The 23,232-nt window shown below is 40.3% G+C and overlaps 1 protein-coding gene across 7 annotated transcripts in view; it reads left to right on the top strand.

The window, feature by feature from the left end:
- Positions 1–23,232, top strand: part of FAM13C (family with sequence similarity 13 member C) — a 147,611-nt gene that overhangs the window by 101,356 nt on the left and 23,023 nt on the right. For 5 of the 7 annotated variants that reach the window (XM_038533978.1, XM_038533977.1, XM_038533972.1 and 2 more), the window contains 3 exons: positions 7,686–7,833; positions 22,187–22,397; positions 22,949–23,087. In XM_038533978.1, the coding sequence (XP_038389906.1) occupies positions 7,686–7,833; positions 22,187–22,397; positions 22,949–23,087 (498 nt within the window). The remainder of the gene's footprint in view (positions 1–7,685; positions 7,834–22,186; positions 22,398–22,948; positions 23,088–23,232) is intronic. The other 2 variants (XM_038533976.1, XM_038533974.1) reach the window with 1 other exon arrangement.

Below are 23,232 nucleotides of genomic sequence, written 5' to 3'. Positions count from 1 at the left end.
TAAATATGCATTTTTAAAAGAAAGACTGGGAGTGTCTTTCAGTCTACTCTTTGTATTCCCGTAGGGGTAGTAGTAGTCTGCCAAGAATTGTCTCCAATTGTTACTGTCCTGTGGAACTCAGGAACATAATTGTGGTTGGCCAGAAGAGTAAGTGATCAAGGAGTGTTTCCTGCATGGACTGTGCATGCCCACTGCCTTGCAAAGGCCAGTGGGCATTTGCAAGGCAGTGGGAGAACACAGGTCTCAAATGTACCTGCAGGCCATAGCATGACGGTGGGAGACTGCAGGGCCAGGGTGTGCCTGCCAGCTTTAGCACGGCAGTGGGAGAGTGCAGGGATAGGGCACAACTGCCTATACTATCAAGTTAGAGAGTGTAAAAGTGGCACCTGCTAATGCCTTTGTCCCCATAGAGAGTCCATATAGGTCCCTGCCCCTCTAGTAGATGGTTTAAGATTTAAAAATGAATCTTGGGGGATCCTTGGGTGGCTCAGCAGTTTAGCTTAGCGCCTGCCTTTGGCCCGGGGTGCGATCCTGGGGTCCCAGGGTCGAGTCCCACGTCGGGCTCCTGGCATGGAGCCTGCTTCTCCCTCCTCCTGTGTCTCTGCCTCTCTCTCTCTCTCTCTCTCTCTCTCTATCATGATTAAATAAAATCTTCAAAAAAATAAAAAATAAGAAATGAATCTTTAGAGTGTCTTAGTTTAGGCACTTTTCAAACTGCTGCTTTTGTTTGTTTTTTAAAGGTTTATTTATTCATTTTAGAGAGAAAGAGTGAGAGAGCATATACAAGCAGGGGGAGAGACAAAGGGGAAGAAATCTCAAGCAGACTCCCCATTGGGTGTGCAACCCAACACAGGGCTCAATCTCATGACCCTGAGATCATGGCCTGAGCTAAAACTAAGAGTTAGGGGCTCAACCAGCTGAGTCCCCCAGGTGCCCTACGAACTGTGGCTTTTGTGCTAGTCCCTAGGGTTAGTCTGCATGTAAGTTAGTCATTTCTGTACAGTCCCCTGGGTTTCCTGGATTTGGTTTTGAAAGTCAGATGTTTTGGGGGTTTATATCTCCATTGTGGGTTCCAGGGGTTGGGGTATCTGATATAGGACACAAAGTCCTTGCTCCTTAGGGAGAAGCTTTATATTTGTGAGATCCCTGCCGATTGTGGATCACCATGCTAGGGGTGGGGTTTTTGGGCAAGATCTCTGTCTGCTTCTTCTACCTTTCTCAATATGGCCCTTTTGTCCTTTGTTGTGGAAAAGTTGTTCAGCTAGTTTACAGGTTTTTTTCAGAAAGGATGGTTCCTTAGGTAGCTATAGATTTGATATGGATATGATATGTTCAGGATCCTCCTACATCCCCATCTTAGACGATACCATCTTATTAAGTATAGTTTTTAGGCAGAATTTTTGGCATTTTCTTATAGTCATCACCTTTGGAAGAAGTCCCACTTCTTTTGGCAAGAACATTCAGAGATCAGCAACAGACATTTAGGAGGCAGCACTGCCTTGCTTCTGAGCAGTTCAAAATTTATGTGTCCTGGTATGTGTTTGGATGCAGAGAGAGGTGGGATGGAGGAGGAGCAGCCCTCAAGAGGTGTCCAGAGCAGGAGGCTAGTGAGGGTGTCAGAGGGTGAGGAGTCCTGGAAAACTGAGAGTCAGATGCTTAACCAACTATTGTTCCTGGGGCCGGTGGAGCTAAGCAGGCAAGCATTTAGAGTGAGTCAAATCCCTAGGGCATAGGGCTACATCTCTCAAAGTATGGACCTCAGACCTCCTGTATCTAAATGACCCTACCCTGGATCACAGAATCTGAATCTCTGGGGTGTTCTCAATGGGAATGCACATCTTTAACAAATTCCCTAGGGATTTGTAATCATTTTAAAGTTTCTGGGCCAGGCAGCAGGGAAGCTTGAAATTGGATACTCAGAGGGGCCTAAAGAGTCCAGGAAATAAAAACTAAAATTCAATGGCCATCCTTTTATTGGTTGGCTCCCGGTGCACTACTCATTGTGCTAGGTATGGTAGTGAACAATGGAGGCTGGCTCCAGCCCTTTTGGAGTTAGAAAGAGCCAATAAACAAGTGGAGAAATGAATGAAATTACATATTATAATGAGCGTTGGAAAGGAAATAAACAAGATACTACCAGAGAAATTGGGAGGTGCTGTTTAGATAAGGTAATCAGAACTGGCTCAAGAATTTGAGAGAAATTTGACTGTGAAGCAACTATAGCTAAATCAGGCCTGGGGAGGTGGAGTCAGGAAACAGATGGAAAGAAAGGGTAGTGTGTGTGGGGGTGCATTGGAGAGGTGGGTAATGAAGGAAATATACACAGAAAATATTAAAATCAGGGAAGAAAAACAGTAAGTAGAACTGGTAATGTTTAGGAACCCAGTTGTACCTCCAACTTTGAGCAAATACTCAAATTGATCTTCATATCACCAGAGAATCTGCATATAGTTTTCAGATAAAAGTATAAAAGTGTATGAGAGGACCACTAAATTTCTTCACAGAAATTAAAAGTTGTCCCTACTCTGCAACTGGTGAATTGCAGACAAAGGCACCTTAAAATAGTATTTAAGGTGTGGGTGTTCTCCATTCTAACCCAACTAAAGAGGGACCTGGTAATTGCATAGGAGAGAAAAGTGAATAGAGTATTTTCTAAAACAAGTAGCATATTTTCCATTATGCAAAAGAGGAAAATTAGCTTTTAGAAAGCCACACCTAGGTTTCACAGACTTCTCTTTGGTTTCTTTCATATCCAAATGGGAGACCTCGAAGGAGAGATAGTCATTGTTCTTTAGAGGATTTATCAGCCTTTGTTCAATTTTCTTAAAGATCCTAAAGATCTATCCATGGAGACTTGGGATGTGAATCTGGAAAAGTGCTAGCAGGGTGGCTCTGAGGGCTGGGCTGGGGGCAGCCTATAGGGGGTGGAGGTCCTAATGAGAGAAGGGTAGCACCAGGACCCCAAGGATTTACTGACCTTAGTTTTTCTGTAGGGGGAAAATGTGTTCCTGCATTAAAGCCACTAAGTCAGGCATAAGCAGAGTTGAACAAGCGCTTACTCTTTCCTTTGGTTTATGGTTTCTTTCCTCCATCACCCTATGAGTAGAAACTTGTTGTTGTTTGACTTGCTTGCTTATTTCTTGGACACCTCCCCACTAGACTGAAAGCCATATGGGGAAGGGGCTGATATCAGTCTCACCAGAGCCTAGTCCAACTCTCTGTGCATTAAAAGCTGCCAGAAGCTGGGAGCTGCATGTGTGGTATTACAATCTGTGTAGGGGCATAACCCTCATGTGTGCAGTGTGAGTCCATGGGCCTTCTCAAGGGTGGCTCTTTGGGGCTCAGCCCTGATGAGACAGGCTTCTGTTGCCCCCTGGAAGGACATATGATGGCATAGATTGCTTATAAAGCCCCCACCCACACCCCTGGCCTGGGTCTCCTGGTTATCAGGAAAGGTGTCCCTTTAGGGGCCCACCCCACACATGATGTCCAAGCCCTTCCTCTCAATTCCTATGTTGAGATCATCTTCAGGTAATGGGTCAGTTTGGGATGGAGAAGGAATATAGTTGATGACAGCAGGTCTGAAGAGTTTCTTCCATTCTGCTTTCTTGTCCTCAATAATAGCAGCTTATTTTTTCCCTTCTACTTAGAGATGGTCTTATACCTTGAGACCTTCATCTTCTCTCTTCTGTTTCATTTGCCACTTGTTTTCTTCTCCATTCCTTTAAGCTTACTCCTGTTATCTCAGAGAGGAATAAACCAGCCATACAGATGGATCTCCCTTGACAAACTTAGTCTTGTTTTTGCTTCAGTATGAGTACAAGGGAGGAAGAGGTGAGAGAGGAGGATGAATGACAACCCAGTTACTACTTTTAGCCATAACTGGGTCTCAGCATTATACTTCACTCCCTGTGGGAGTTAAGAGGCCTCTGAATGTGAGCTGACTTACTCCTATGCATTGAAATTCTTTGCTATTTATTTGTATTGCAGGAACACTTAGTTCAGTTCCAGAAACACTTTCCAAACACCCATTCTGTGCCAGATTCTGTACACCCTCCTCAGTATATTGCATGTTTGCTTTCCTTTCCTTTAGAGTTGGAGAGGAATTTAGAAGTCATCTAGTCTCAGGCCTTTTATAGGCAGATGCAGAGAGTGGGGCACTTGGAGATAAAGTGATGAGTGAAGGCCTCAGAGTTGGTGTAGAGTTTGGCGTCACATGTGACCAGAGCTCTACCCAGTGGCCTCTGGGGTGCAGAGACAGTTCATAATAAACCTAATGTTCAGTCTTTGATTGTTTGCCATATGCTAGTGCTATACAAAGTGCATTTCATGCCTTCCATTTAATTCTGAGAACAGGTGCCATTGTTACTGGTATTATTGCTTTTCTTTCTTTTTTTTTTCTTTCTTCTTTCTTTTCTCTCTTAAGAAAAGAGAAGAAATTAAGGTCTAGAATAGCAAAGAATTTTGCTCAAAGATGCATAGGATGTAGCAGAGCTGACATGTCCTCTTCCACTTTGTAAACCATATAAGAACACATGCTACAAGGAGTAGCAGGCTCTACACCCGTCCTCTAAATGTAGGGAGGGACTTGCTTCCTTCCTTTCTTCCCTCCTCTTTACTTTTCTTTTTTTAGTTGTAGCAAAATATACATAGCAACATTTACTATTTTAACCATTTTTAAGTATATAGTTTAGTGATACTAAATGTGCAACCATCATCTCCATCCATCTCCAGAATTTTATTCATTTTACCAATCTGAGACTCTACCCATTAAATCTAACTCCTTTTCCCTCACCACCAGCCCTGGCATGACCATCCTATTTTCTGTTTCTATGAATCTTATACCCTAGATATTATCTTCATGACTGGGTTATTTCACTTAGCAAGTGTCATCAGGCTTCATCTTTGTTCTAACATGTATCAGAATTTCTTCATTTTTAAGACTAAATAATACTGCATTGTATGTATATCACATTTTATCAATTCATCTTTCAGTGGACACTTGGATTGGTTCTACCTGGTATTAGTCTGCCAATGCTCTGTTAGAGCTGCTATTAAAAAAGATGCTACAGACTGGGTTGCTGAAAAAACAAACATTTATTTGCTCAGGCCTGCAGGCTAAAAGTTCAAGATCAAGGTGCTGGCAGAGTTAGTTTCTCCTGAAACCTTTCTCCTTAGCTGGCAAATAGCCACCTTCTCACATGGCCTTTCCTATGTGGGTGCATCCCTGGTCTCTCTCTCTCTCTCTCTCTCTATTTATAACGATACCAATCATATTGAATTAGGATGCCAACCTTAGGCCTCATTTTTTCTTTAAAAGCCTTATCTCCAAGTACAGTTACATTAGGGGTTAGGTCTTCAACATATGAAGGAAGACACAAATCAGTCCATAATGTAACTCTTGGATATTGTGAATAATATTGCTATGAATATAGGTGCACAAATATCTTGTTTGATTCCCTACTTTCAATTCTTTTGGGGTATATATGCAATAGCAGAATTACTGGATCATATGCTTATTCTATTTTTAATTTTTTGAGGAAATGCCATACTGTTTTCTATAGCAGCTGCACCATTTTACATTCACATGTCATCGTTTCTTAATTTTCAGAATAGTTTTGCTCTTTTTTGAAAGGTCACTCTGATCTCTAAGGTCCTCCAGTAGGAAGCTTGTCTGGAATTGTTCTTTTTGCCTCCCAGATGCCTATAACTCTTTTCAGAAACTTGGTGCCCTTGCTCCTCTGCACCTCCTGTCAGTAACCTTGGGCTTTTCCACATTTAGGTGCTGGGAGAACATCCCAGAAAGGAGAAGGGACCAGTAAAAAAGTGACCTGATCTCAGGTAGATGCTTCATCTGAGCTGTGGGCTCTCATTCAGCAGTCCCTGCACAGAGGAGGTTTATCCCTTCATCTCTGAGCACGTCAAAGGAGGAGGTATCGGGAGCCCTCTTAGCAGTGAACAGCTTTGAAAAGACTGCTGTGGGCTTGTATTTACTCATATCAACAGCATGGATGAGGAGATGTTTGTGGGAGTGGGTATTGTGTGGGGAGAGGGGTTTGGTGTGAAGAGATGTTTGAGGTGGATGTTTATACGAGGTGAGGTGTGAGGGTATATATGTGGGTAGGGGAGTGTGTGTGTACCGAATAGATGTGAGAGTGGGAGTTGAGTATAAGGGATTATATATGGTGTATGGTAGGGTGTTTCTGTGTGTGTGTATATATGTGTGTAGTAGGGGATAAAGGAGTGAAGGGTAGGAATGAAAGTGTATATGGGGTTATTTGGGGGTCAAATATATGCACAAAGTAGTGTGAGGGTGTGGGGGTTGGGCACGCAGGTGTGGAGAATAGGAGGTGAAGGTGTATATAGGGTAGGGTATCAAGGTATGTGTGGGGGATCCCTGGGTGGCGCAGCGGTTTAGCGCCTGCCTTTGGCCCAGGGCACGATCCTGGAGACCCAGGATCGAATCCCACGTCGGGCTCCCGGTGCATGGAGCCTGCTTCTCCCTCTTCCTGTGTCTCTGCCTCTCTCTCTCGCTCTCTCTCTCTGTGACTATCATAAATAAATAAAAATTTAAAAAAAAAGGTATGCGTGGGATAGGGAAGGATGTGTGTGTATGGAGTAGGGTGTAGTGGTTGGGTATGACGGTGTGTGGGGAGTAGGGTATATGAAGGGTAGGGTGTGAGTAGAGTAAGTATATCCTGGAGGGTCATAGTAGGTACAGGATCAATGGTTCCACTCCAAGTAGCCACCCCTGCCAGGAGCCCTGTGGGTGGAGACGCTGCTGAGGCCTGCAGAGCTTTCCTGTTGCAGGGGAGTGGAATCCAGCCAAGGCCTCAGGCATGACTCACTTTCACCTGGTCAGGGGAATTAATTTGCTGGGCATCTGCATCATGGCAGGATACGTGCGTCAGTCTGTATGACTCCGTTCTTATTAAGAACCATGGGAGAAATTTAAAATGAGAAATGAAGGGCGTGGAGGGTGTGGGGGAAGGTTGTTCTGGGAGCTAAGAAATTGCTTCTCCCTCAGTCGCTGTGTTACTCTCAGCGACCAAGGCCCTCTCCTTTGCTCCCTCCACTCTGCTTTTGGTACAGGCAGCTATAGCCATCCTATTGAGAGAAGCAACTTCGGAAGACACACATATGTGCATGTGCATGCAAATACCCCCCCCCCAATACAGATGCATATCAGGAGCTCAGAAGCACCTCCCAGATGCCAGGCAGCCTCTGCAGCAGTAACTCTTTATGCACTGCAGTCTGCTGCAGCCTTCATGGTTAAGGGATGCTGGCTTTTATGAATGGTAGCCTGGGAGGGGCCTAATGTCACTTGCTCCTGATGTCAGCACAATGAATGAAACACTTCCAAAGCGTAAAGCCTCAAGCACCCGGGGAAGCAGATACCGTCTCAGATTGGCTCTCCTGGTGCAGCGTCTCCTGCTGACGAAATCACCAGTCCCATGTGTGACATATAAAGCCATTTACGTTAGTATTGCAATGAGCCAGAAACTGAGGCTGCATGTGGAATAATGTGTATCTGATTCTGGCACAATCAGCCCTGCCTGAAGCAGCTGTAGCTGAGACTCTCCCCTTGCCAGGCGCTGGAGGAAGGTGTTTTGCAGGAGCTGCGGACTCACCGTTGTGGATTAGGCAGTTACTTAGCTAGCCTGATGTTCTGCTTTTGCTTGCAGAATTCCTTGCTGAAGCTCCAAGCCCTGGAAGCTGATCTGTGTTCTGCATTTTTGACAAACCAGGAGGAAGCTGCTCAGGTGCATGGACTCAAGGACCCAGCCCCAGCATCGACCCAGAATGTGCCCGAGGAAGACGCAGATGCTGCAGGTAAGAGGCTGGGCTGGGAGCAGGTCTTCACTTGTACTCTCAGCCTCTTGTTGCTTTCCTAAACCTGGCCTCTTGTGGGAACCATGCTTGGTGCAACCGAAAAGCTGAAGAGGTACTTGAGTTGCAGTAGGGGAGCTGAGAGGGAACGGAGGAATTAAGGTGCGTTCTGATACAGAGCATTCTTTCCAGCTGGGAGCCAAGCGTCAGATTTACACATAAAAAGGTGTCAGGTGAAAAACACTCCCCACAACTGGTCCTAGTGAATTCCTAACTGGTTTCCTGTGACAAACAAGTGGTGTGCTTATTTTCTATTATTGGATGTAGATAATCTGTACTGTCTTGATACTTACCGTATTTTTGCGGTATTCAGTGATGGGAGAGTTTTAACATTACTACTTGATTTCTTCTATTACCTACTTGTAAGATGATTCATCAACACAGGGAAAGTGGAGGTGAGTGGTGTAGCTCATTCTGACCCTATATTGTCTTTTTCTGTCTCAGTTTTTTCCTCATTAACTTCTGTGTTGGAAATTCTCAAAACTGGTTCTCATTTGTCTGATAAGTTCTCTGGTTTTAACCCCAGGGATGGTAGGTTGGCTAAGAAGCAGAAGGCAAATTGATACTTCCAGGAAGACTTAGAAAAGAAACACTAATTTATGTGAGTGAAATGAGAGCACAGCTTATTTTTTATAACCCAGATGGGTCAGAGTTTTGCAGACTGGTTTCTGGATGGCTAGTAGAAATAGGTTTAGGTGAACTTGCTTCATGAAATGTCCTTTTTCTCCAGCAATTGAAGGAAGAGATTTAAAAAGATAATGTATTTCAGTGTCATCAGAAATAGCTCATTTAAGACATTACTGCTTAAAACAGATCTATATAGTCTAAGTAGGTAAAACCATCAACCCCAGTGTTTATTAATTATGCTAATTAATAACTAAGTATATTAATAATAGTGGCTAATAATAAAGCCGCTAATAGTAAGTACTATTATTAAAGATTTCTGTGATCTAGGCACTGTTCTTAGTACTTTATATATTTTATATTAAATCCTCAAACTGATTTGTGAATAATATGCTTCACAGTAAGGACAATGAGGCCTAGTGTAACCCTGCTGGTAAGTGGTAAATTATTTCTCAATGGATGCAGGTGGCTAGTTGGCTATCTTTATTTCCTGGTGACCTCCCCTTGCTCTGCTGGCCATTGTGTTTTGATAAAAGGCACGTAAAAGTAGGAAGGACCCAATGTCAATCCAATTAGAGTTTTAAGTCAGATTTTAGGCACACTTTTCTTCTCCCACCAACCCCAACAAACAACATATAAAACACATAAAGAAGTCTTAAGCCAGATACAAATTGACTTTTGAGTTATCTGATGTTTTGTATTTCCATATCTGGCAAAGAGTTACAAAATATTTGCATGTTGGATATAGATATATCTTTTCTATTTTAAAACCTGACTTTTATGTGTGTCTTACATTCTCCAAAAGTCAAGAGTAGTTTTGCATTTTCTCATTCTGGATGGGCAGGATTTTGAACACGCTTATTAGCAGACCTCGTATAATGGAATTGCCCATACAAAGGAACCATCAATACATTTCCTATTAAGTGTTAAATGGTAGAAATGGACAAAAGACTCTTTACAGAGGCGGCTTGTAGGTTGGAGGCTGGATTTTCCAAAATGTAGGTGAATCTGAGATGTCCCAGAGCCCTTCCAAGAGAATCTATAAAAAAGATTTTCACTCTGTGTGTGGGGGAGGCGGGGGGGGGGGGGGGTGTGTATACACACACTAGCCAAGATTTCCAGCAAGTGTTCAAAGATAAAAATCTATCTTGATGTTTTTCATTTTGTAGAGCTTGTGTATAAGGAGTCTCATGTAGCCAACATGACTGCATGAGAGTGAAGAAGCTCCAGCCCCTATATTGAAACTTGTGATACTTTATCTGATACATTTCTTCTCTAATTTTTCAATAACCCTGTGACACAATCTGGGAACCACCGGGTAGATGTTTTCAGGGACCTAAAGAGTCTCTTCATTTGGCAGGGATATTTCCAAAGTGGCAGGCATTTGGAATAGGCTTTCACAGATTAATTTTTTCACAGATTAATTTATGGGATCATTAGGTCTTACTGGCTTCCAAGATTAGTGTTTATAGGAAGGTCATATATATTTTTTAAAAATTTATTTAATTGATTTTTTGGTCATATATTTTCTAATCTATGTGTCACTCAGAAGGAAGAAATGTCTGCTCTTTGTGGAGGCTCAGGAACTGTTAAAGGATTTCTGGAGTGATCTTTGACCACCTTGAAGCTAGTGTTTATATGTATAAAAATCTCTGTTGAGAGTGTGATCACATGAGATTAGTATAGATGGCCATAAGTCTATAAAAGATTAGAGTAACTTAAAATTTTCTTCCCAAAGTCTGCCCTCTAGCTCTGAGCCTTACATGCATATAAATATTCAATTACTAATTGTTGATTTCGGTATTTGGTATAACAAAGACAAAGCTCAACAGGTGATTTTTACAGGAATATCTGGATATAATATGCTACAAATTCACTAGTAAAGGCAAGCATTTATAAATTGATGTGACTTTAATAGGTTTCAAGCTTACTTTAGACTCAATTAATGGCTTGATAAGTAGTAACTTTTGCAGTAGGCATTTGAAATGATGGTTTGAGCAAAGTATTATAGTCTTTATATCTTGAGATCCAAATATTGGGTTTTAACTTGGGTTTATGGGTTACAAAGGTAAGTCCTTCCTAGTAAAATATCTGAAATGTGTTCCCATTCTGGAAATGCAATTATAAACTGCGCTTGCAGCAAAAACACATTTCATGGCACTCCTGGAAGAGCATTGTGTTCTAAATATTGCTCATGAGCCTTCCTGCACATCATAATTACCAGAAAGGTCTTCAAGTATGGGGATTCTTAGTCCTCATCTCCAGACAGTCTGAGGTAGAAGTCCTGTAATCTTTATATTTCATAAACACTCCCAAATAGTGGAAACCATTATTTAAGTGTCATGAATTGGAGAGAAGATCAAGTTCTCTCAGATTCTCTTTGATTCTGCTTCACCTCAATTTCCTGGACTATGTGGACTAGTCAGCTTAGTCCCTTTATTTTAGGAGGAGAAAAATGCTCAAGCACCGAAGTCCTCAGGCTAGAAATAGGTGGGATGGGGACATGGACAAGGGACAGGGACAGATTAGAGGTATGTAGAAAAAAGTGATAGAGAGGAAACCAGCTGCAAGATGACTTCAAGACTGTACATAAGATACTAGTTGTCATGATTTGTCCAGGAATGTCCAAGTTTTACACTGGAAGTCCCACATGCTGGGAAATTCTCAGTCCCAGGCAATCTATGACAACTGGTCACCCTACCTGGAGGTTGCAAATTGCATAATTTGAGATGGAAACCCTTACCACACGTAGGCTCAAATCCTTCCAACTACATCGTAGCTTCTTAAAGCAGAAGCCAATGCTTCCTCCGTTGCATTAGTAAGGATCTGTTCTGATGTTGTTGAACAGAAAATGGAATGAACATTGTCTTTTCAAGTGCTTATCATTTTCAGAGTTTGCAGAAGGACTGTTTGTTCCACACGACTAAGCATAGTAACCCCTGTTCTGTCTGAACATGGGTGATTGATGGAATGGAGTTTGTAGCAAAAGCTGTCATCAGAGATAACTGAAGACCAGAAATAATAAACCACAGCAGTTCCTAATTCTTTTATTGTAAAATCTTGGTTTTCAAACTTTCTATTTGGGTAAGAGCTTTGTTCCTAACATTGATAGTTAGCAAAAACTAATGTAATGTATCAATTTATAGGCTATAGTTATTCACATAAAGAATTCTGCATGGTGTGTTGGTCTCTTCCTGATGTCAAAGTTAAGATGGGGCACCTTCTCTCTCACATTTCAAGGCATTGTCGACTGGATCAGATATTCCCAATTACTTAGGAGGACTAACTTATAGATAGGTGTGAAATGCAAAATTAAAATGTAAGGATGAGGCCTGGAAATGTCCATGTTTGCAAAGCTCCCCTGGTAATTATGAGAGATTCAGGAACAGTTTCTAGAATATAGTGCTCTAGTGTTTCTCTGAAGGATGCTATGAAATGTGTTCTTGCTGCAGGTGGAGTTTATAATTGGCATTCTGGAACATGGGGGCATCTCTGGTGTTATCCTCCTAACTTGATGTTTCATTCTATCTGGCAGCAGCCCCACACAATGTTTGAAAGTTAGTAAGAAGGTGTCTCTGTTACTTCAATCTCATAAGTGCACACAATTCCAAATATAATTTAGAAACTTTGTTCACTCTGGGTCTATGTGTATCTATCTGTGTTATTTCTCAGTACTTTCTGAAACTTTTTATATTTTCAGTATGTATCACCTATTGCTTTAACTAAGAAATGGTGATCACCATGGAAAGTAGTACTTCATCTTTTTGCCCTAAATTAGTTCCTTTAAAGCAATGATTTTCAGCCAGGGTTGATTATTATTATTATTATTTTTTGATCCATCCACCCACCCATCTCAACCCTCAGCCTTGGAGATATTTGGCTATCTAAGGACATTTTTGGTATTACAGCTGAAAGATAAGTGCTACATCTAATGAGTAGAGGCCAGGGAGGCTGCTAAACATTTACAATGCACAGGAACCCCTTATGTCCACCCCCACTGCACCAACAAAGAATTATCTTGCCCAAGATGTCAATAGTGCCAAGTTTTTAAAAAGTTTTAAAAGCTTTTAAATGTATGACATTAGCATTGACTAATAATGACATTTTCATTTGTGTCAGACATTGTTATCTGGGTTTTCCTATTTTATCTTCACAACCTTATGAGGATGCATTATTTTCCCCAGAAGAAAGATGAGGAAATAAGCTTGGAGAGTTAGTGTAACGTGTTGAAGATCCCACAGCTACTAAGTGGTAGAGGTTGGTAAGAAATGGAAGGAAGGGAAGGGTTTTCCCAGTTAGACTTCATAGTTTAGTGCTTCACACTATGCTATTTGCTATCCTGTCTAAATATTAAGTTCCCATAGTTCTAATATTCTAGAATTTGAAATAAGCCCATAGCCAATGCATATCCTCTCTGCTAATGTGTTTTGAAAATCCGGTTTTCTTTATCCATTTCTAACTTTGTCAACCTGAAGTGACCTAGATTTGTAGTTGATTTACCTATCACAACCTGTCTTCTCATAGTTATTTTAGCTCCTGTGATCTAAACCATTTCTAGAACCCTGTGCCTTTCTTGATGTGCATTTACTTAACCTGCATAGTGTATTCCAGATGGAGTCAAATAGAATTTTATTTGTAAATATGATACCACTGGGGGAAATTGGCAAAGTGTCCAAGGGATCCCTCTATTATTTCTTACACCTACATATGAAACTATGATGATCTCAATAAAAAAGAATGAATACCTAAAAAAAATATGGACATGAGGGTGTTTTATTAAATACAAAATATTATGCATGTTGAATTGTTTTCTGAACTCTTCCTAAGAGATGCATACTCTTGGCTTTTTTTTTTTTTTTGTCATATCACTGTATTCCATTAGAATTCCAAAAATCCCATTCTCTACCAAACTAATCATTTAGTGCTTATTAAGAGTACATGGATGGTTTTCTCCAACTGCAGTACCTACTGGCCCACATTTATGGTCATCTGTCACTGTTGAGCCATGCTTTGTGAGCTGCTTCTGTGGTTGCTTGGCATTTTATCCTTTGAAAAATATCATTATCATCTGCAAACTCATGACTCTACTTCCTCAGCCATGCCATTTTTGAAATTTAAAATAAGATTAATCCAGGATCCATTTGCAAGGATTAGTGCTGATGTGTCCATCATAAAGGTACTAATTCACTCTGTTCTTTGCTGCATATTGTTAAGTGGATTTTGTAATCCACTGAAAAACATTAGCTCAGTCATCATTTGGTTTTGTTTTTAAACAGCTTCTGATATAAAAACCATGCCATGGACTTCTTGAAAGCCCAAATAAATTATATTCATTGGCTCTGCCTTGTTCAGAAACATAATTCTTTGCAGAACTTGATGTGCTGGCTGGGTGATCTCAGACAAGTGATTTGATCTCTCTGTGTGAGTGTCATTTTCTTTAAAATGGAGGGAAAAAAGAAGAGTATCTACTTTTTAAGATTATTGTAATAATAATGAAGCATAATACGTATGAGTCACTTAGCACATTTCTTCTTAGTAAATGCTCAATAAATGTCAGCTATTACTTTTTAAAAAGCTGGGCATTTTTGCCATAGAGCTTATGTTGCCTCTCTTCCAGTTAATAATGCTTACATTTGTCTTTATCTGCTGTCATAATCCTAACTACTTTGAAGGTGTGGAAATGCCATTAGTACTGTTCATTCCCTAGATCTCCTCTGGAATCTTGCATATGATTGACATTACACTAATTCCCTTTAGCAAAGGATATTTATAACAGCAATAATCTATAGAGCTGATGGTCAAATAATTACCTCCTATTCAGGTTGAAACTACATTTGTTACCATAAAATCTATCCTTTGCTAAATCTATGATATAACTGAGCTGGAAATGATCTTTACTGTTAATATTTCTCCTATGTTCTTATAACCATCTTTATAGCATCTCAGAGAGCTTCAAATTACCCCTTGTTTTCCAAGGAAAGTATTTTTTTTAATGATTTCAAAATTTGTAGATGACAATATATTCTCTGAGGCTGTTTCTATAACTGCTTTATAGAGAAAAAAATCAGCCTATACCTTAAACTGCCAGGTTATTATTTTTAAAAAGATTTTTAAATTCAGTTTTTAAGGCAGGCCAACTGTGGTAACAAGTTACCCCATTTGTTCTTGCTACAACTCTTTACAAATGAGGATTCTGAGTTAGAAGAGCCTGCCTGGCCAAGGACATAACAATTGTGAGCAAGTGGCATCTCAGACCAACCCTGTGGCTCTAACTCAAGAGACCAGGCTTTTAACTAGTAGGTTTATAGTCATTTAAAAAAAAATAATTGATTTTATTTTTAAGGAGTTTTAGGTTTATAGAAAATTGAGAAACGATACAGAAAGCTTTCATATACCCTTTAACCCTTGCACACAGTTTCCCATACATTATTGTCATTTAAAAAACTTCCTGGTTATTCCTTCTTTCATTCTTATGATGAGTGCAGTCCGGAAGCAACCAGATGGCCTGGGCAGATACTTGGTGTCTGACACTGTTCTGCACCCCCCCACCCTACCACCCCCTAAGCCCAGGGTGAACAGCCTCCACTATCTTTTCCAGTTCCCTGAGGATCATATTTTTCTGTGGCTCTTTGTGGAACTTTGGTACCAACTTCTTTGACTAAGTTTTTCTAACTAATATTGCATGAGCCTAGTAAAGATACAGACCCCCTCCCCCATTTTCTTGTATATTCAATTTTCCTTCTGCTTTGCAAAATACATCTGCTTATAAATGAAAATGCTTTGAAAAATAGCTCATTATCTTAATAGCAGATTTTAATCAGCTATACCACTAAGGTGGTCAGTTGTGCAGGAATTGGCTACAAAACCTGGAGGGTCGTTTAGGCTGAAAAAAAATCAGAGCACAGCATCCAGCTTTCTCTGTATATCAGGAGAGTGCTTCTTAATATTGGACACCTATCATGGATGACAGCTGCTCTTTCCCTGGTCCCACAACTCAAGCAGAGCTCTGTAATCTGAGCATTTGGCTCCCCTTTTATGACACAGGGAGGAAAAAAGCTGTTCATTGGCCTTGGCCATTTCCCTTGGTTATTTCTCAACTGGTCTTTGGTAGTATGCATATAGGCAAAGGAATAAGTCTTGAATAATCAGAGAGTAAAGTGCAAAGATTCATTTAGTCACCTGGTAGATCTGTCTAGAAGATTGTTTCTTCTTTCCTCCCCAAGTTGGACATTTAGTTTGGTGCCTCCAAAAATATGAATTATTCTTGTTTCAGATGTTCTACTCCAAAACAATACAAAGCATGGATTTCTTCCCTTTCTCATTATTACAGGATCTGGAGATCTTGCATCTTTCTCAGCATAGGTCATGTTACCAAAGCCCACAGTAGAGTTCTGATTTAAGGTAGAAGTCACTAAGAGTCTGAAGACCTCAATCTTTCATGGGCTAGAAGTTGATGTTTGCTGTATGTTTCCTCAGTGCAAACTCAACCTTTGTCACCTACCTCTCCTTCCTTCTCACTCATCCCTACCACCATGGTGTCTCTTTGCTTTTATTCTTATTCTTCTCCCACAGCTTTCTGGTTGCTTCTTTTTCTCACACACAACCTTGCCACTTTGTCTTCCTCTGTCTGTATTCATTCTAGTTGTCTTTACTGTCTCTCTGTCTTTTTTTTTTTACCTTGGGACTTTACTTTGCTAAGCTAGTTATGAAATTAAAATATATTTAAGATATTTAATTTTGTCTAGGCACTTAAAGTTAGTGAATATTATTTTTATACTGAAAATTTGGATGAGTTCAAACTGTTTACTCTTCCTAAAATTATACTACTGTGTTAGCATAATATAATAGTATATAGTATAAACAACATGTTAGTGAAATTACAATGTGATTTTTCCTTTGGTTGGGCTTTTGTTGATATTGCTTTTTTAAAATTAAAAATTTTTTTTTTAATTTTTAATTTTTTGCTTTTTTTTAGCTAGAGGTCATTTATTCCTTATTCATACCATTGAGACTAAAAATTCTAAAAAAAAATTTAAGAGTCCATTATGAAGCTGCATATATGATTGGATTTATAAAATAATCAGTGTCAACATACCCTGAAGATTTATGTATTTAGGCATTTCTATGATTTAAATGTTATGTTCACTTGGTAAAAAGTGCTGTATATGTTAGGTATAATTGCAGTGACTCAAGAAAAAAATATTCTGAAATTGTCCTCTTAAAATATTCTAGGGAACAAGAGGAATGGAACAAATTTAAGAACTACTCACAGGGGTGCCTGGCTGGCTTAGTTGTTACAGCATGTGACTCTTGATCTTGAGGTTGTGAGTTCAAGCCCCACAGTGGGTGTGGGACTTACTTTAAAAATTTGTACTTGGTTGTCCTTACAATAATCATGCAGTAAATAAAAATACAAAAAAAATAGAACTACTCACAAACCTAAAACCTCGATCTGTATTTACTGGTGAAAAGTTAATTAGAAGATTGTAATAAAAAATGCAGAGGCAAAGAATAAGGTTAGATCTGAGCTGAATGAGGCTTCTTGATCCATGTAATTTTCTGGATTTTAGGGAGAATTTTGGGATTTTTCATTGCTTAGCTAACCAAGTGCCCTAATCTATTAGCCATTCATTTTAATCGAAGCCAATACATTGACTCCTTCAAAATGAAACTGTAGAAGGCAGATTTGGGGAGGTGCATGCTGAGATCAGACTCAGACTCTGTCTTCTGAACTCCATACCTACACATATCCAGGGCCTACTGGGCATCTCCACTGGATGACTAAAAGTGCCTCTTTAACTCAGTGCATCCAGAACTGAATTCATCTTTCTCTATCCCAGCCAACTCCTCTCCTAAATTCCGTCTCTAGGTAAGAGGTAATGCAAAACAATAGCAACTAACATTGATGGATTATTATGTCCCCTCCCTTGGGCACTGTCCTAAGTACCTGAGATTCCTTGTCTTCTTTTAACCTTTTCAACACTTTATGAAATGGATACTATCATCATCTTACCCTGAAACAGGCCTTTAGCATGCAATAGACGGTTAATAAACATTTGTTGAGTGAATGAATTCCCTTAATATAGATAGGAAAACTGAGAAGGTAAAAGATTGAATAATTTGTCCCAGGTCACACATATGACAAAACTGGAGCTTGAATCTAAGTGTTTCTGAGCCTATATTCTATGCTAAAAAAATAGATTTATTTGAGAGACAGAAAGAGAGAGAAAGGGTAAGAGAAAAAGAGAAAGAGAGAGCATGAGCAGGGGGAGGGGGAGAGGAAGAGAGAATCTCAAGCAGAGTCCCCACTGAGCATGGAGTCTGACCTGGGCCTTGATCACATGACCCTGAGATCATGACCTGACCTGACCTGAGCTGAAATCAAGAGTTGGATGCTTGACTGACTGAGCCACCAGGTGCCCCTAGATCCTATGCTTTTATCCATGATGGTAAGGTGGCTCTTATACCTGCAGAGTGCCTGCCATAAAGCCTAGTCCTCCTTTCACAATGACAAATTTCTTACCCTTGTAGCTCCTAGGTGTTTCTATTGTGGCTGTCCACAGAAGCTGGCACTAAGAAACCTACTTGGAGTGCCAGCCACACCCCACTCAGTAACTTGGCTAGCTTCATAACCCAGAATCTCTTTTCATCTGTCCTCATTCCTACCCCACCCATTCTAACCTTGGAGAGATACTGTTCCTACTCTCTTGGTAGTCTCGAAGCAAGCAAGCTCACCTGTCTCCCTAGATTTAGTTACTGAGGTGACCTCAAGTTTACCCATGTTCTCTCTTTTGTGACTTCCTTTGTACCTTCAGATGCTCAAATTCAACATACCTAAAATTGAACCCATTGTGTATCCATCCATCAGATATTTTGGAATTGTTTCTAGTTTTTGTTTTGCTGGCCCTCTTTGGGTGAGGCTGGTTGAGAACTCTGATTCTTTTCCCTTTTTAGAGTGATGGACATAGTTATGGTTCATCTAGCTTTTAAAACCAAAAAGGCTGACAATTTGGCATTTTGGAATGTCCTGAATGCCCACCTATAAAAGCTGAATGTCCACCATGAAGGACAAACCCAAGAGTGCAAATTAGCAAATCCACAAGACTATGACTAATTTATTACTTGATTAGATTTCAGCAGTACATCTCAACTGGTTGCAGGTAGAGATTTCTTTGAATTTTGAATCGCTTTAAAAATTCACATTAGATATATTTAAAAATCTGACTGACTCATTCAACAGCTGTAATACAGCATCTGTTTCTACCTGGGGTTATAGCAAGATCAGAAGTGGTCTCTTGGCTTTCACATACTGATGATAATTATTTCTCTTCTGTTCCCTATTGTTCAGTGAGTGGGCTGCCGAAAACACTGTTTGGTTCCCAAAGTCAGAGATGTGGAGTCATCTACCATGTGCAGTGGTCAGACCTTCCTTGGTGATAATATAATTTATATCACCTTCCATACTGAATTTAAAATGGAAATCTTTTTTATTATCAGCCTCATGTAGTTATTATTAAGATTAAATACATGCAAAAACTCTTACAAGTTGAGCACATAGTGAGTCACTCCAGATATATTACATATGATTATTTTTACTTATTTATAAATAAGAACTGGTAGGAGGGACAATATGTTGAAGGGTATATTGGTTCTCATTTCCCATATTAACCCCATAGGGACTTGAGTGTATAGTTGGTGTTCAGTAGAAGAGCATAATATTCAATTCCTTATTCTGATGATAATGCTTATTAAAATGATGGTTCTCATGTCTGCTGTGTTTAGCAGCTTCTATGTCTTATCTCAGTGTTTCACCAAATATGCTAGAAAAAGTTGCATGGACAAACATTGTTAGTTTTAATAGGAATTTATTTTAATGTGTATCAGTTAAAAAAAAGTAGCACATCAAATTCATTATTTCTTGGCCATCATAACCTAAGATGAAGCTGAAATTAAAAAAAGAAAACAAAAACTACTGGTTCAAATTTATCTAAAATACATAGTAAATATATTATTATGTAAAATATGTACTTCTTTGCTCTATTTATCTATCATTTATATATATCTACATGCAGATATAGGTCTTCCTTGACTTACAATGGGGTTACATACAGATAAACCCACTGTAAATTGAAAATATTGTAAGTCAAAAGTGCACTGAATCCATAGCCTACTAAGCATCCCAGCTTAGCCTAGCCTACCTGAAAGGAGCTCAGAGCATGTATATGAGGGCAGCCCGGGTAGCTCAGCAGTTTAGCGCTGCCTTTGGCCCAGGTTGTGATCCTGGAGACCCGGGATCGAGTCCCACATCATGCTGCTTGCATGGAGCCTGCTTCTCCCTCTGCCTGTGTCTCTGCCTCTCTCTCTCGCTCTGTGTCTCTCATGAATAAATAAAATCTTTTTAAAAAACCACTTATATGAGCCTACAGTTGGGCAAAATTCTCTAACACAAAAAGCCAACCTTATAATAAAATGTTGAATATCTCATAAAACTTACTGAATACTATACTGAAAGTGGAAAACAGAATGGCTGTATGGAGAATAGTTTTAAGTGTGTTGGTTGCTTCCCCTCGAGACTATGTTGTTGGCTGGGAGCTGTGACTCGCTGCCGCTGCCCAACATCACAAGAGTATTGTACTCTGTGGACCCTTTTCAGTCAGATGTCCAGGAGCCCAAGCGCTTCCATTTTAGCATTATAAAACAGCACCAAGAGACTCATGTTAGTTTTGACCTTAGGGCCGCCGCTGAGCTGAAGAGCTGGAGGCCCTCAGACCTTTCCCATTTCAACAAAAATACACTGGTCCCAGGTGCTTGCTAAAGATTCTTTTCTTCCCCATCATTATTAGCAAAATACTCTGTTCAGAAAGAGGTAATATGAATAAAATGCCTTTCTTCTTGGGGCCTAGCGGTTTAAGAAAAGGATTTGGTAAAGAAATTGTACACTTCCTGGTGGCTTTTGAAGGTGATTGTTAGCATATGTTGTGATTTATTGATTAGTAACTCTTACTCATTGTTACTCCTTAGGGCTCCTGCCAAACCGTGTTTTCTGGGTAAATGATTTTTAGCAAGGGTGTTGCCTGTGGTGAGTTGTCAGACAGGAACACACCTTGCTTGCAGGCCTGGGCACTGGTGTTCATCTGGCCCCACCTCTCAGGCGCTGATAAAATGCTGTCAGTGAGCTTCAGAAGCACAAATAGGAGGCATTATCTGGGCTCCCAGTCTGCAGCTCAACAGCAAAGAAGCCAGTTGAAAACAGAAGGGATCAGACCTTTGATGTTGCACAAAGCAAATTGCATTTCAAGCTCTAAAGAACATGAGCCATTCTAAACCTGATTAAGAGTCATCCGGCACCAAATTTTGATAAATGTTTATTTTGGAAAAGTAGATTGCAGGGTTTTCCGATTCTGCTTATTCACCCAGAAAACATTTCTTCATTTGAGGTAGGAGTAAGAGAAAGCCTTGAGTTGTTCTGAGTTATTTGCTGGAAAAAATTGAGGAATTTGTTTTGGCTGCTGCTTGATTAACTGTCTGGAGCCCATGATGTAGAGATTCTCATCCTGTCCACTCAGACTCCATATCCTGATGTTCCTCACTTCCCTGCCCTCACCTCCATAGCACAGGTGTGCCTGGAGTGGGAAGCTAATGAGTTCATTTAGAGGGGGAATGATCATAGAATTCAGGCACAGACCTAGCATCCTAGTTGGTGAGAGGCCTTAGAGCAGGTTTTGTTCTTATTTTTTATTTTTGTCAAAAACAAAATGCTACATAAAATTTTTAAATCTTTTTTAAAAAAATTTTATTTATTTATGATAGTCACAGAGAGAGAGAGAGAGAGAGAGAGAGAGAGAGAGAGAGGCAGAGACATAGGCAGAGGGAGAAGCAGGCTTCATGCACCGGGAGCCCGACGTGGGATTCGATCCCGGGTCTCCAGGATCACGCCCTGGGCCAAAGGCAAGTGCCAAACCGCTGCGCCACCCAGGGATCCCCTACATAAAATTTTTAAAAAGAAACAGAATCACTCCTAATTCTTCCATGCTTTGTAGTTGCTAAATAGCTTCTTTGATCTTTTGGTGCATTTATTTGTACATAAATATATGCTTTTTACAGAAAATGGAATCCTTACTGCTTTTTTGAAATCTGTGGTTTTCATTTAGTATATTCTGAACATCATTCCATATTGATGAGTAGAGTTCTCCATCACTGCTGAGTGATTTTTTTTTTTTTTTTTGCCTTTCCCTTCCTCCTTCCCTTTTTCTCTCCTGCCTTCACTGGCATTTCTGTTGTCCCTTCTCTTCCTCATAGTCTATCCTCTTCTGCTTTAGTTCCATTTATTATTTCCTTTTTTCACTGTAACATTTTGTAATACAGCCTTCAACATATGCCAAATAATATAAAATAGAGGGGTTTTGTAGTTTGGGGCTCTGCTGATTGTATAATTCATACCAAAATAATTTGTGCTTCCATTTTTGTTGTTGGTGGTGGCAACTTTAAAATTTTCTGTCCAGGTTTTCAGAGAACAAACATGACAGTAGTTTGAAAGCCTTTCTTATCCTCAGAAGGAAGACATGACAGAGGCAAGACATTATAATGAATGTTTATGATCTCTACTTAGGAACATGACAGTCTCAAGGCCTCTGTCACTGCGAGGTCTTGACAATTACTCTTGTTTCCTCAGGCCCTGCACCAGTCCACAAAGATGGGCAGAATGAGGCAGACGGTACACCAGAAGACCTCCAGTCTGTTGGGACTAGCAGGCTGCTCTTTCACATCACTGATGGTGACAACCCACTGCTGTCACCACGCTGCTCCATCTTCAGCCAAAGCCAGAGATTCAATTTAGACCCTGAATCAGCCCCTTCTCCACCCAGCACTCAACAGTTTATGATGTAAGAAAACATTGTTATCTTCGTTTCATACAGTTTTTCAAATACTACATGCATAACCTACAATGAAGTATATGTCTGAAATAGTGCAATCTGCCTGCCAAACATAACCGTGAGTGAACAATGAATGGCGAAAATCAGTGTACTTTTTAGTTGGGAATGCTGTGTTAGGTCTTCCTGTGTCAGGAGGAAATGGCCATGGAATGCAGGATACTCCAGGGCTTTCATGTTTGAACATTTTTGGTGAAATGACCAGAGTCCTACGTAAGAATATGTATATACAGATATTGGGAATATCCTTCTTGGTGAGCTTAATATTTGTATTCTAGAAAAATGATGGCTTACAATAGCTGCCCTCCACCCCCAAAAGTATGGAATTGCATACTTTTTTTAAAAAAAAATTCTATCAATAATTTTGATGCAGCTAAAATAAGTGCCCCTTGCCTGAAAATACATGCAGGGAGTCTCTAGTTTCTCATTGGTAACTTCTGTTAGAGCAGCGTTATGGGAAGACCATGGGTTTTGATGACTGTCCCTCCCTGCAATTGTTGCAGGCCCCGAAGTTCTTCACGTTGCAGTTGTGGCGATGGCAAGGAGCCGCAGACCATTACCCAGCTCACCAAGCACATCCAGAGCCTCAAGCGAAAAATTCGGAAATTTGAAGAAAAATTTGAACAAGAAAAAAAATACCGGGTAAGGGCCCTGTGGTTTAAAATAAGAGTGAATTGTATTAGAGGTATGTGGGCTTTCCTGTCCTTCCTTTCTGGGTACCCGTCTGTGCCAGGGGACAGCTGTTTCCACTTGCCAACTCAAGACCCATCGTAAATTGAGTTCCCTT

This window comes from Canis lupus, chromosome 4 (assembly GCF_011100685.1).
Source record: "Canis lupus familiaris isolate Mischka breed German Shepherd chromosome 4, alternate assembly UU_Cfam_GSD_1.0, whole genome shotgun sequence".
Classification (NCBI taxonomy): domain Eukaryota; kingdom Metazoa; phylum Chordata; class Mammalia; order Carnivora; family Canidae; genus Canis; species Canis lupus.
Note: the sequence above shows the minus strand (reverse complement) of the source record. Positions and strands in the feature narration are given on the sequence as shown.